Source organism: Dendropsophus ebraccatus, chromosome 2, assembly GCF_027789765.1.
Source record: "Dendropsophus ebraccatus isolate aDenEbr1 chromosome 2, aDenEbr1.pat, whole genome shotgun sequence".
NCBI lineage: Eukaryota > Metazoa > Chordata > Amphibia > Anura > Hylidae > Dendropsophus > Dendropsophus ebraccatus.
The window spans coordinates 181,980,927-181,993,343 of record NC_091455.1 but is presented as its reverse complement, the minus strand read 5'-3'; the positions used below and the strand labels follow the sequence as shown (position 1 = coordinate 181,993,343).

Below are 12,417 nucleotides of genomic sequence, written 5' to 3'. Positions count from 1 at the left end.
TTCTGGAGAGACAATTGAAGTGATTTGTATTTCTGATATGGTGTTGATGGTGAAGTCACAGCAGTGGAAATTTACTCGGTGGTGCCAGCTGAATGGACGTGCACGGTGGGAGTCCGCCGTCGGTGCACCGTATGCTACAGTTATGGAAGTTCGGCACCTAGTGCCTGTTGGTTGGAAGAAGTTACAAAGAATGTTATTCAATAAATGCTGTGGCCGATCTCCACCCAGCAAAAATGGAAATCGAAGTATCCAGTGTTTTATTTCAGGCGGCGGGGTTAGTTGAAGGTTGTAAGTGCTTGCTGATGCGTGTCTGTATACAGTCATAAAGGCAGCATGACATCAAGGAGACCAGGAGCTTATAGCTATGTGGTGGGTGGCACAGAGGTTAGCCATGTTGCTAGTCACGGCTCTATGCCTGTCAGCATGCTCTGCGGAGATGATTGACAGGCAGAGAAACCCGTTAGTGGCCTCTCTGTCTGTCAATCATCCTCGCAGGCAGAGAGCCATAGTCATACACAGCTCTCCTCCCAGATGACTGGTTGCCGTCTCTCTCGTAGTGATTACCTATAAAAGGGGGAGATCCATGTGGGCCCCGCCACAACCCTGACAAGGACAACTGTACCCGCATTGGTAATTGTGGCCGACACATGGATCCGTACCATCGGCTCTGAGATCACTGATCCCAGAGTGATCTGAACAATACGTGGGGAATCCCGGTATAGTAACACCAGCCGGGGCACCTCCACTATGGACATTTAATACCAGTAAACATTGTGGCCAGAATCCAGCTACTACACCGCTACACCTATTAGCTGTGCACATATACAGAAGGAGACTCCTCTTGGCTGCAACAAACAGGTAATATTGTATTGTACTACAGCTTTTACTATAGTGCTAAACCATACTATAGGTGAACATTAATGGCTTACATAGTTTTAGGCAACATATGTGCAGAATACACTTTGCATAGTTTATCTTTAGTCTATATTTATAAGGTTACACCAGTCCAGAGCAGCCGGAGAAGCAAAAGTTGGAGAACACAGCACTGGGGGACCTAAATTAGGTTGCAGAACTACAGTACAACTCCTATTATTCTCAGAAAATCCGAATTCAGCTAACTGAATTCAAAGACAACCAGCAGATGGCGCCCATCGTACATTTTATTTGTAACTTCTATACCTAACGTGCAATGTACAATTCTGGCCAGTAGATGTCGCTGGCAGCACATCTTATGCTGAAGAGGATGTGACTGGTCCTGGCCAGCAGGTGGCGATCTCATTCGTCTTATTTCCCGCTTCCTGGTGATGTCCGGACGCCTGTCTTACCGATTCATAAATCGCCGCTTCCTGGGCGGATTCGTGCTGGGGGCGGCTGTGAGCACATCGTCCTGCTTGGCCGCGCTTTATCTATACGACCGAAAAAGAGCCGAGCCAGGTAAGAAACCCGCCCCCTGCCGGAGAATACGCGACTGTGTCTTTAGCAATAGGCGCTGGTACACACACGTGCGCTTCCTGTGCACCGGCACATGCACTGTACATCACAACCAGGGGAGAACGATGTGTGTAAAAATGCCGGGCAACACCCACCAGCAGGGGGCGGCATCAGAGTGTGCAGAGAGGGGGAGGTAAAGCATGGCTGCCCCCTTACCCTCTGTCACTGCCTGGAGCCTCCTCTCCTCCTGTCTGGCCTGTCAGCTGCCTGTACCGAGGAGCATCCTGCTGGGTTGGATGACCTCTGACCCCTAGCCCTCTCCGGCAGGCACCTGCAGAGAGACAGTGACAGCGTGTGTATGTGTGTGTATATATATATATATATAATATGTGTGTGTGATGGGGATATACTGGCTGATCGCTTACATAGAAGCATAAGTGTGACATTATAGGACTACAACTCCCAATGTGGTCTGTCTGCTGTCTGTGCCCCCCCCCCACCAAAAGACACAGATCACACTGATTGCAGCTCCTGTAGGACTAAAAGAACTCCTCCTTATGCATAATAGTCATTTCTCATACAGTGTTACAATAATTAGAATTGTCTCATTGTATCTGCAGTGCCAATCTGGCACATATATTATAGTATAATATTGCATTAGCAGGCTGGTAGGTAGGCAAGCAGGTCTGGTATGGCAGTGTTATCCAGTCACTGTATGGTGGTATCAGGACTGCTATGTTGGTATTAAACAGTCACAGTATGGCGGTATTGGTCAGGTCTGGTATGGCGGTGTTATCCATTCTCAGTATGGTGGTGTGAGGTCTGGTATGGAGGTGTTATCCAGTCACATTATGGTGGTATCAGGTCTAGTATGGTAATGTTATCCAGTCAGTGTCGGACCGGGGTATCTGGGGCCCATCAGAGGAAATGATCCTGGGGGCCACCAATGAATAACCAGTGAGAAACGACATGTCAGTCAGTGTTAGTGCAGGTCCTAAAGCTGATGGCTCACAGGAGGCTCTTCCGTTCCTCTCATGGGCCAGTCCAACACTGTATCTAGTCACAGTATGGTGGTGTCAGGTCTGGTATGGCGGTGTTATCCAGTCACAGTATGGTGGTATAGTTCAGGCCTGCTACATTGGTGTTATCCAGCCACAGTATGGCGGTATTGTTCAGGTCTGGTATGCAGATAATTTAATATGCCACCATGTTTATATTTTAAGCAGTTAAAAACCATGTAGAAAAAAAAGATTCAGACAATGCATGTGGCCGAAACCCTGCGTCCATTTCTTCCCTAGTAGCCCTTTCTAGTTATGCCCCTGTGTACAACGCTTATATGCAGCAGGAAACACACTGGCACGGAAGGGCTAAACGTTAAGCAGCTGTAATTAATCAGACTACAACATTGCAGAGCGCTTTACAGTACAGCCAGTACGTTACCTTCAAGATATAAAGGCAAATAATGGACATAGCAGCACCTACCATAATGTTCTTTTGACACTTTTTGTCCCCAGATCCAGTACAGAAGTCACCATTGGAGGAGTATGGGTTCCCACAGTGTGGTGCGGAGGTCAGACAATATATCAGTCATGCTTTATCCTATGATCAAGCCAAGAAGATCCCGCGGTGGGTGATCGAGCATCTTACAAAAGAGAAAATTGTTGGTGAGTTAAAGACCAAGGTCCGATGAACAGTTTAAGGCTGGGTTCACACTGCATTTTTTTTAGAGGTTTTTTCAAAAAACAGAGGGGAAAAACGGATGCATTTGTGTGCATCTTGTTTTGATCCGTTTTTTCATTGACTTCCATTATTAGAAAAAAAAAAAAAAAAATCAAGCACTTGTTTTGTTTACGTTAAAAAAATCTGATGCGTTTTGATCTGTTATTTTTCATGGAAATCAATAAAAAAAGGAGATCAAAACAGATGCACACAAATGCATTGGTTTTCTTCTTTTTTTTTTTTTTTTGTTGCAAATATGGATGAAAAAATGTAGTGTGAACCCAGCCTAAGCGAGTGCTGATCTGCTAGAGCCTATTACACGGATTGATGATTGTTAGCGATGTCCGTGCACTCCTAGCTTTCACATAGAAAATAGTACATAGTATATAGTATAAACTTTATTATCAGGCCCGGGCTGAAGCACTGGAGGCGGGCAGACCCACTCCCATTGGGAGGAAACCCCTGCCCCCCTATGACACTGCTCCATTAGAATCTATGGAGCTGTATTCCTCCCGCTGGGGGTGGTCGGCCCGCCTCCAGTGCTTCAGCTCAAGCCTGATGGTACATTCCATTTAAGTGTCCAGGCTTCCCCTGGCGTCCTGGGGCCTTTACCCCACAGCCGCCTCCAACACTTTTGGCCCTGTATATGTACTGACAGGCAGCTCAGCCAGTCACTGGCAGAGATGGGTCAGTCAGAGGCGGCTGCAGGGTTAAGGCCCCAGGACACCAGGGGAAGCCTGGACACTTAGTCCCCGTTCACACAGAGCAAGAGCAGCGTAATTCTGCGTCGGAAATGTCTGCCGCGGAATGCCGCCAGCCTCCGTGTCATAATGACACTCTATGGGAGGCGAGCGCTGCATCTCTCAGCATCTCTCCGCGCTGAAGAATGAACATGTTCATTCTTTAGCGCTGAGAAATGCAGCGCGCGCCTCCCATAGAGTGTCATTATGACACGGAGGCTGGCGGCATTCTGCCGCACTTGCTCTGTGTGAACGGGGCCTTAAGTATAAACGTTATTATTTTGCTTACACATGCTGCGTTATTACACATAGTCGTGCGTGGTTGACGGCCAATGATTTTTAAACTTATTATAAGACAATGATCAGGGGATAATCGGCTCCTCTGATGATCGTTGTCTTTATTACATGGAGGGACAATCTGCCTGATTTGGCGGATTATTGCTTCGTCAAATAGGGCCTTTAGCACATCTGGAGGTTCCTAAAACTGAATGTGACTGGGCAGATATAGGAGAAGCAGAGAGCATGTCCACTCAGGAAACGTGTGGGGCGTTTAGAGGGTCATGCAGAGAGATGGATCCCTGATATATGACACCCAAGCATAGTGTAGGCATGGTCGCCCCGTAATGTACCTGTATGTAATGGACCTTCTTTATCTTTTCCTCAGGTGTCGCTGACAGAAAACACTGCCGATTTAAACCGGACCCAAACATCCCACAAATATTTACCGCCACCAATGAAGACTATTTACGCAGTGGGTGGTCCCGGGGTCACATGGCTCCAGCCGGCGACAGTAAATTGTCGCCGGTAAGAATTCGTTCTCTCTCATATGTTTGATTTGCAAATACAGTTATTGGTACAGTTACAGTACAAACTCCCTTTTCTGCATACAGGAGGCTATGGCCGAAACCTTCTACCTATCAAACATTGTACCTCAGAACTACGAGAACAATGCCGGCTTCTGGAACAGGTAAGAGTCCTGTTTTTTGTAGAAAACACCATTCCAATAATTGTTGCCGTTAGCTCCATGACTTCGGCTGGAAGGACATTGATGGGGATGGTTAAAGTGTCACTGTCGTTAAATTTTTTTTTGCAAAAATCAATAGTACAGACTATTTTAAGAAACTTTGTATTGGGTTTATTAGCCAAAAAATGCATTTTTATCATGAAAAAGCAGTCTGAAGCTCTCCCCCCCCCCCCCCCCTGTCTTCATTGTTCTCTGTGGAGAGGGGAGGGGTGGAGGGAGATGAGGCACCAAAACAGGACAACAAAGAGTTAATTTACAGCTGCATCACCGGGGTATCTCCTCTGAAGTCAGCACTGACCTCTCTAACCTCTGAATAGGGGCTTTCAGTGGCTCCCTGCTGTGTAATCCTTTGTTCTCTGCTGGGACTAATCTCCGTCCCCTCACCATAGCACAAACAGGATCTGACTGATGTAAAACTGTCGACATTTCCTGATAATGAGCAGTGGATGACAGAAAGAAGAGGAGGGGGGACCTGGGAAAAGGCTTTTTAAATGCAGTAACCCAATAACAAAGTGTTTCATTCTCTCTCGCCAACCTGATCTCCTGGCATGAGATTTCTCACCACACCAAACTGTGGTGGGAGGAGGCAGTCAGTACTGATTAGTAAGGGGTGATCCAGGCTTGGAAAAACTTGGCCACTTTGTTCTACAAACAGCATCACTCTACTACAGTTTGGGGTTTTACAACTCCTTTCCATTGAAGTGGATGGAGCTTAACAGCAAAACCACACACACAACCTGGAGACAATAGTGCTGCTGTTTCTGTAAGAAAGCGGCAATGTTTTTCTAATCCACTATAATAGTTTGCCATCTACCGCAATAGCTGAACATGAGGACAACCAGGCCAATGCCCTTGTATTCTAATAGAAACCGTTTTGCAGTACATCACAATGGCTGGTTAACCTGATCATATGAAATGTCCATCTAGGTTTGAAATGTATTGCCGAGACCTGACACAGCGGTTTGACGATGTTTGGATTGTGAGCGGTCCTCTGACGTTGCCCACGCAGGACGAGAATGGCAAGAAAAGTGTCACTTATCAGGTGAGTCATTCTTTACATCACATGTCTATGGCTGTCACCACTTCAGAGATGACCGGTCAGCTGGCATAGACTAGAAAACAATGCATGTTCCTCAGTCTGGTTGAACTTTGCTTTTGCACCTGGCTGATTGCGTTGAGAAGCGTTCAGTCGTGAAATGAAGTTGCTCTTATCGGCGGCCTCACATCCACTTAATTTCTCAGTCGAGGAAGAAAGACGTTGCACATTCTCATTAAGAACCTCCTATTTGTTCTGTAAGCAGAAGGAGATTCTAATTTGATAAATTATACATTTGGAATTTAAATGAGGCTCCCGAAGAGCGTAATGTACAGTATATGATTCTTTGTAAGGGCGGTGAATGGTGGGTTGTGAAAACATTGTAGTACTTCAATGTCCTGTCTAAGCATTGGCATTGGTGGGAAAGCAGTCCTGGTATATCATATCTTCATCCTTGTATGATCTGTATATTAAAGGGGTTATCCACGTTTGGAAAAAGCACAGCCACTTTCTTGCATAAACAGCACCACCCCTGTCCTCGGGTTGGGTGTGGTATTACAGTTCAGCTCCATTTACTTCAGTGCAACTGAGCTGCAAAACCCACACCCAAACTGAGTGGTACTGTTTCCGTAAGAAAGCAGCCATATTTTCCTGAGCCCTGACAACCTCTTTAAGTAATTATTATGTGTTTCTTCCCCCTGTTTAATTTGACATTTCACTATACATATCAGAAAATATGTATAGTGTTCCCTATACCTCCATGGAACTTGTCTTCACTTTTATGTTGCTCAAAGTCATTGGGATAGTCCCTGATGGCTTCTGATTGCCCGTCTAGTCTTGACTAAAAAATCTCTCCCTCTACCAAAACAGGGAGACAATCAAGGTTGGTGGGGTGGGTAAGGAGAAGCTGCTGGTGACTACCCCAATGATTTCATTGTGATAATGGGATAGACTAGGTATAGATACTTTAGATATAGTCACATGTTTTTCTAGACGACTTTAGTAGTGACCCCACTGACCTCACAATTACGTTACGTCTTCAAGTCCTGTTTTTCTACCAAGGACATGAATGGCCTCTGGGAAATAAGCTTATGACATTGTGCCTGGCTAATAAGCCCCCCAGAAATCATCTGTGAATAGTCTGGCAGCAAGGGTTTAAATACCCTCTAGTGCCACCACAGGTGGAATAAGGCATTATATGTTGCTATTGAAATAAATACAGGCAAGGTGCCCCCCCCCCCCCCCAATGTCTCCCTGTATTAAAGTTATAGTTGATATTTCTCGTTTCCAGGTTATTGGTAAGGACGACGTAGCAGTGCCCACACATCTATACAAGGTGGTCCTCGCCAGGAAGAAGCAGCCAGAGGAGACTCTAGCTCAAGGAGCTTTTATTGTTCCCAATGTCCCCATCAGCTTTCAGCATCAGCTGCCAGAATATCAGGTCCCTCTCGAAACAATTGAGAAATGGTCCGGTCTGGATTTCTTCCCTCAAGTGGACAAATCTAAAGAGGTGAAGAACATTTGTGAGGTGGACACCTGTAAACTTATAGAGCTGGAAGAGTTCAAGTTATACATTGCTGGAAGGAGCATGAAGAATGCAAGGAACCTGCAGAAGGTCGAGAAGATCATGTCAGAACTCAATGAGGCCAACATAAAGCCGGACAAGTATCTCCTAGAGCTTTATGAACAGAAAAAGAAAGAACTAGAGTCCAGCGAGGTGGGTGCTGTGCGAGATGGAAGAAGAGGGTGACAGGTCCTACCCGCAGGACCAATTCTCAGACATCTTTTTTTTTTCACTCAGGAAAACAAGAACCAAAAAAGTAAAATTTAGCAGGACAAACCCTTTAAAATTATATGTGTAAAATGTTCTAAGAGATCTAAACTAGCAGAAGAGGGTAGAATAAAGGAGGCCACACTGTCAGTGAGCATATGTGGCAAACCTCTCCATTAGAGATGAGCGAACCGGGTTCGGGTTCGAGTCCATCCGAACCCGATCGTTTGGCATTTGATTAGCGGGGGCTGCTGAACTTGGATAAAGCTCTAAGGTTGTCTGGAAAACATGGATACAGCCAATGACTATATCCATGTTTTCCACATAGCCTTAGGGCTTTATCCGGGTTCGGATGGACTCGAGCATGCTCGAGATTCGCTCCTCTCTACTCTCCATGTTTCTTAATAAGCCAAGTTAAAGGAGTATCCAGCATTAGAAAAAGCATAGCTACGTTCTTTTAAAAATCGCACCACCCCTGTCCTCAGGTTGTGTGTGATATTACAATTCAGCTCCACTTACTTCAATGGAACTGAGCTGCAAAACCCACACCCAAACTGAGGACAGGAGAGAGGCTTTTCTATATGTGGTGCCTATTTATGAGTACATTTGTAACTACTAGTATGTTACTAGGACATATAAAACATTCCCATTAGAAGTAAATTATCAGATGAATTCTAAAAGATGCAGAAACTGATGTTAGTGCCTTCACTGCTGTTATTGATCCCTGAGAGACCCATCTCTATGGTGCACAGCTATTTCTCAATTTCTGAATTTTAGGACAGGTCTTAGAGCCGGACAAGGCTTCCTTTCTCTTACTGCTTATAGTGATCAATGCAGTACTTACAGTATGTATTGCATTGAACAATGCTTTCTGAAGGGAGCATGAAGCAATCACGGAGTTTGGGACATTGCCAGAGCGTCGCCCCTCCTCCTTACGAGCACATATGGCATAACTGTGGTTCATGCTCCCTTTGTGACAATATTTGGTCATTTCTCTGTTCAAAAAAGAAACCAAACACAGAAAGTCCCAGTCCTTTTTTGCGCTCACACAAGGAAAGACACCTGATCATCATGCAGGTTGTATATCAACTGAGGGCATTTCATGTAGGCTAATTATATTAACTTTTTCTAATTATAATATCAACTCTGCAGCTTACCAGGAAACAATGATCTTTGTTATGCAACAATTCAGACTGTATAATGTTACAGAGGTTTTGCTGCTGTGTTACAGGAGAGCTGACCATAAAATGCAAGTACTCAGGATTGTCTGCTACTGAATGCGGGCACGCAGTATTACAACCCCTGTTGATTTGTTTAAAAAAAATAAATAAAATTTGCAACAGTGCCTTTTTAAAAGTGGTGTGAACTGAGTCTTATATATACCATATGGTTATACCGACTGTGGGTTGCTGTTGTGTTTTTTTTTTTTTTTATATGAAAAAGAAACAAAAAAAAAACATTTAAATGTTGTACTTTTTTTTACCTTCATTGCCATCTGTACAGCACAAAATGTGACAAAGTGCAAGTGATATGACCATGTTTATGAAAGACATATAATCTTGTCTGTGTTAAAGAAGATAAAAATAAATTGCCCTTTACAAGTGTTATCTGTCAACATCCCACCAAGAAAGAGATGTCAATGTATACCATGGTATACCAACAGCTTCCTTCATCTTAGCCATTATCTACAATCAGGACACTTCCCCCAGGTATATGCTAATGTGGCAGAACCCAATACCATGGTTTTCTATTGTGTCCCAATAGATTAGCAGATAGCGGCCCAAATGTAGTCAGTAACTAACTGCATTTGGGCCATTGAAATGAATGAAGCATGTTGCAATACCCTATAGTATAAAGCATCCCACAAAAAAAAAAAAAAAAAAAAAAAACAGTATCTGACAGATAGCTGTGAGGTAGTGATGAAACACAGTGTGAACCTAGCCTAACTTTTTTTCAAAATCTATTCAATCAGTGGCAAGCAGGGTTCTGTTTTACTGCACACAAGTAGTTCTATGAAGCAACCACTAGAGAGTGCCAAAACTGTAGAGAGCGGTTCTGCAACTGACCTGAAATGTTGCTTGGATAAATATGTTGGATCCATAATAATAAAATCTGCAACTGTACCAGTTTCCATCTACATGCAGTGGAGCAGGAGGAGAGAAAAAGGCAGGCATGGGGGTGGGGAGAGGTTTTGTATATAGTAAATATTCCATTTAATAATTGTAACTTAAGGTTCTGGTTTCTGTGATCATTGTCTATGATGATGTATATACATAACTGGCACACAATTTATAGTAGCATATAGAACATATAGCACGGTCCTGGGACTTAAAAGAGGAGTCAGGAGAAAATGTTTATTTAAGTATTGTATTTCTCCCCCCCCCCCCCCCCCCAAAAAAAAAAAATAAAAAAAATTATATAAATCACTCACTAATATACACTTATTACGGGAAATGCACATAAAGTGCTTTTTTTCCCTGCACTTACTACTGCATCAAGGCTTCACTGCATGGATAAAATGGTGATGTCACTTCCTGGATAAAATGGTCATGTCACAACCTGACTCCCAGAGCTGTGCAGGCTGTGACTGCTGGAGAGGATGATTAAAGGGGACACAGGGCACTGGAGGGACACTGAGCATCCCCCTGCCATCATCCTCTCCAGCAGCCACAGCCCGCACAGCTCTGGGAGTCGGGTCGTGACATCACCATTTTATCCAGGAAGTGAAGCCTTGATGCAGTAGTAAGTGCAGGGAAAAAAGCACTTTATGTGCATTTCCCGTAATAAGTGTATATTGTTGATTTGTAGAACTTTTGGGGGTCAATACAATACTTAAATTTTTTTGCCGGACTTCTCCTTTAAAGTCCATGAAGTGGATGCTCAACTTCTAAGAACCTGACTCAAGGTTCAAAACTAATGTACAAAAGTAACAGGGATGCAGCAATTTACAGCTTCAGTTATTTTATTCAACCATTGAGCAAAACACAGCAATGTTTCAATCCCACAATAGGATTGCTTAAGAAAGATCCCATTGTGGGCTTGAAACGTTACTGTAGTTTGCTTGAAGGATGAATAAAATCACTTTACTTAGGCTTTGGAGTGCTACTTCCTTGTTACTTCTGAGGCACACAGGTAATTCATTCCAAGAACTGTTAACAATTTTATATATGCGGAAGGAAGGCGATTCAGAAATCGTTAAAGGAAAGGGTTCTTTACAGTTAAGGTATTGCTCCACTGCAAGAGGTTATAACGGCATTCAAAACAAGAACAACTGCAGGTAATGTAATAGTAAATGACATTGAGCCTTGTAAATAATTTAGCAATAAATGATGCAAAATTGATCCAGGGAAAATGTCCAACACGCAGCACTGTTGGTCAGAGGAAATGGGTTTTGCCTTCCTATAGGTCAAACTGCTTGGTCTAAGAAAGGTTAAACTTGATGCATATGAGTAACTATGGTAATGGGGCCTATTATGTGCCTTCTTGCACATCCTCAGCCAAAAAAAAAAAAATTTGGAATCTTCACACTTAAAAATTCACAAATATGGAACAAGGTTGGTATTCTGCTGAACGTTTGAGATGTGATTCCAATTGTCTGCTGTTCAGCTATGCTGTATTCGCAGACTGGCCTATTTGGTGGCTCAGCTGTCAATCAACACACCCCATTGTGTATACAGGGAAAATGGAGAGTCTATAGGGATGATGGTAACAACCATCGCAGTTATGATGACAATAGATATTATTATAAGTTACTGTCACAGCCTTGCAGGCTTACACTGATTATCCAATGGCTTTTCAGTCAATGAAAAGCACCTTATTACAAATGTCCTCAGCTCATCATATTGCTACATATGTTACAATGCCAATAAAAGAATCAATAAGAATGATCAACAAGAAGTCCAATAGGTCTATAATGATTGTCTGCTACATGTATTCAATTTGTTTGAAACCCTATACATGACAATTATTACTAACATGCCTTACTATTTATATAAAAGTTACCATATTTTTCTAGCCTCTACCCCTACAAGATACAATAAAGTATGCAACATGATATCTATCGTTACATATTACCTCTTTCTGCCTAAAGTTTGTCAAGATTCAATGGTAGCGCCTTTTAATGGGTGCAGTTATCTCTCTTTACCACTAGATGGCAGTGCTGTCCTGTGCATCTGCAGGGAGATTTCGGCCTTTTACCATCCCGCCACCAAAATGCTGTTTTTTCAGCTTTGCAAGAAATGATGAAGTGATCAATAACCAGCCATGAATTGTTAACTAGAAACTGTAAGACATGAACATCCTTACTGGAAAGTGGAATAAACACAGTGAGTAAGAAGTCATGAGTGATACCAACACATTTTAATATAGTACATGTTTTGCCCCCTATAGTTTTTTATTTCTCTGCAGAGCTCTATAGTGTAGCGCTTGTTTTCTTGTGTGTTGTGGTATGTAGATTTTATCAATAACATTTTGGTCTAGAGGCGACTTTTTGATCACTTTTTTATTTTTATTTTATTTTTTAATGTGATGTGATTGTTTACGTAGTTCCCTGTGGGGATCAATAATGTAATAGTTTGATAGTTAAGACTATTCAGCATACAATATTTAATATTTATTTTTTTTTAGTTAAATGGGCACTGTCACTACAAATAATAACATGTCAAAAGTTATTGATGACAGCGGGTCTCACTGCTGA

General features: G+C 43.1%; 1 protein-coding gene across 1 annotated transcript; it reads left to right on the top strand.

The window, feature by feature from the left end:
- Positions 1 to 1,276: 1,276 nt before the first annotated feature.
- EXOG (exo/endonuclease G) lies at positions 1,277 to 9,067 on the top strand. The gene is made up of 6 exons (XM_069960485.1): positions 1,277 to 1,434; positions 2,946 to 3,095; positions 4,555 to 4,694; positions 4,781 to 4,857; positions 5,842 to 5,956; positions 7,242 to 9,067. Exons 1-6 carry the CDS (start codon positions 1,305 to 1,307, stop codon positions 7,698 to 7,700), a joined length of 1,071 nt encoding a protein of 356 aa, XP_069816586.1. The 5' UTR covers positions 1,277 to 1,304; the 3' UTR covers positions 7,701 to 9,067.
- Positions 9,068 to 12,417: the final 3,350 nt, after the last annotated feature.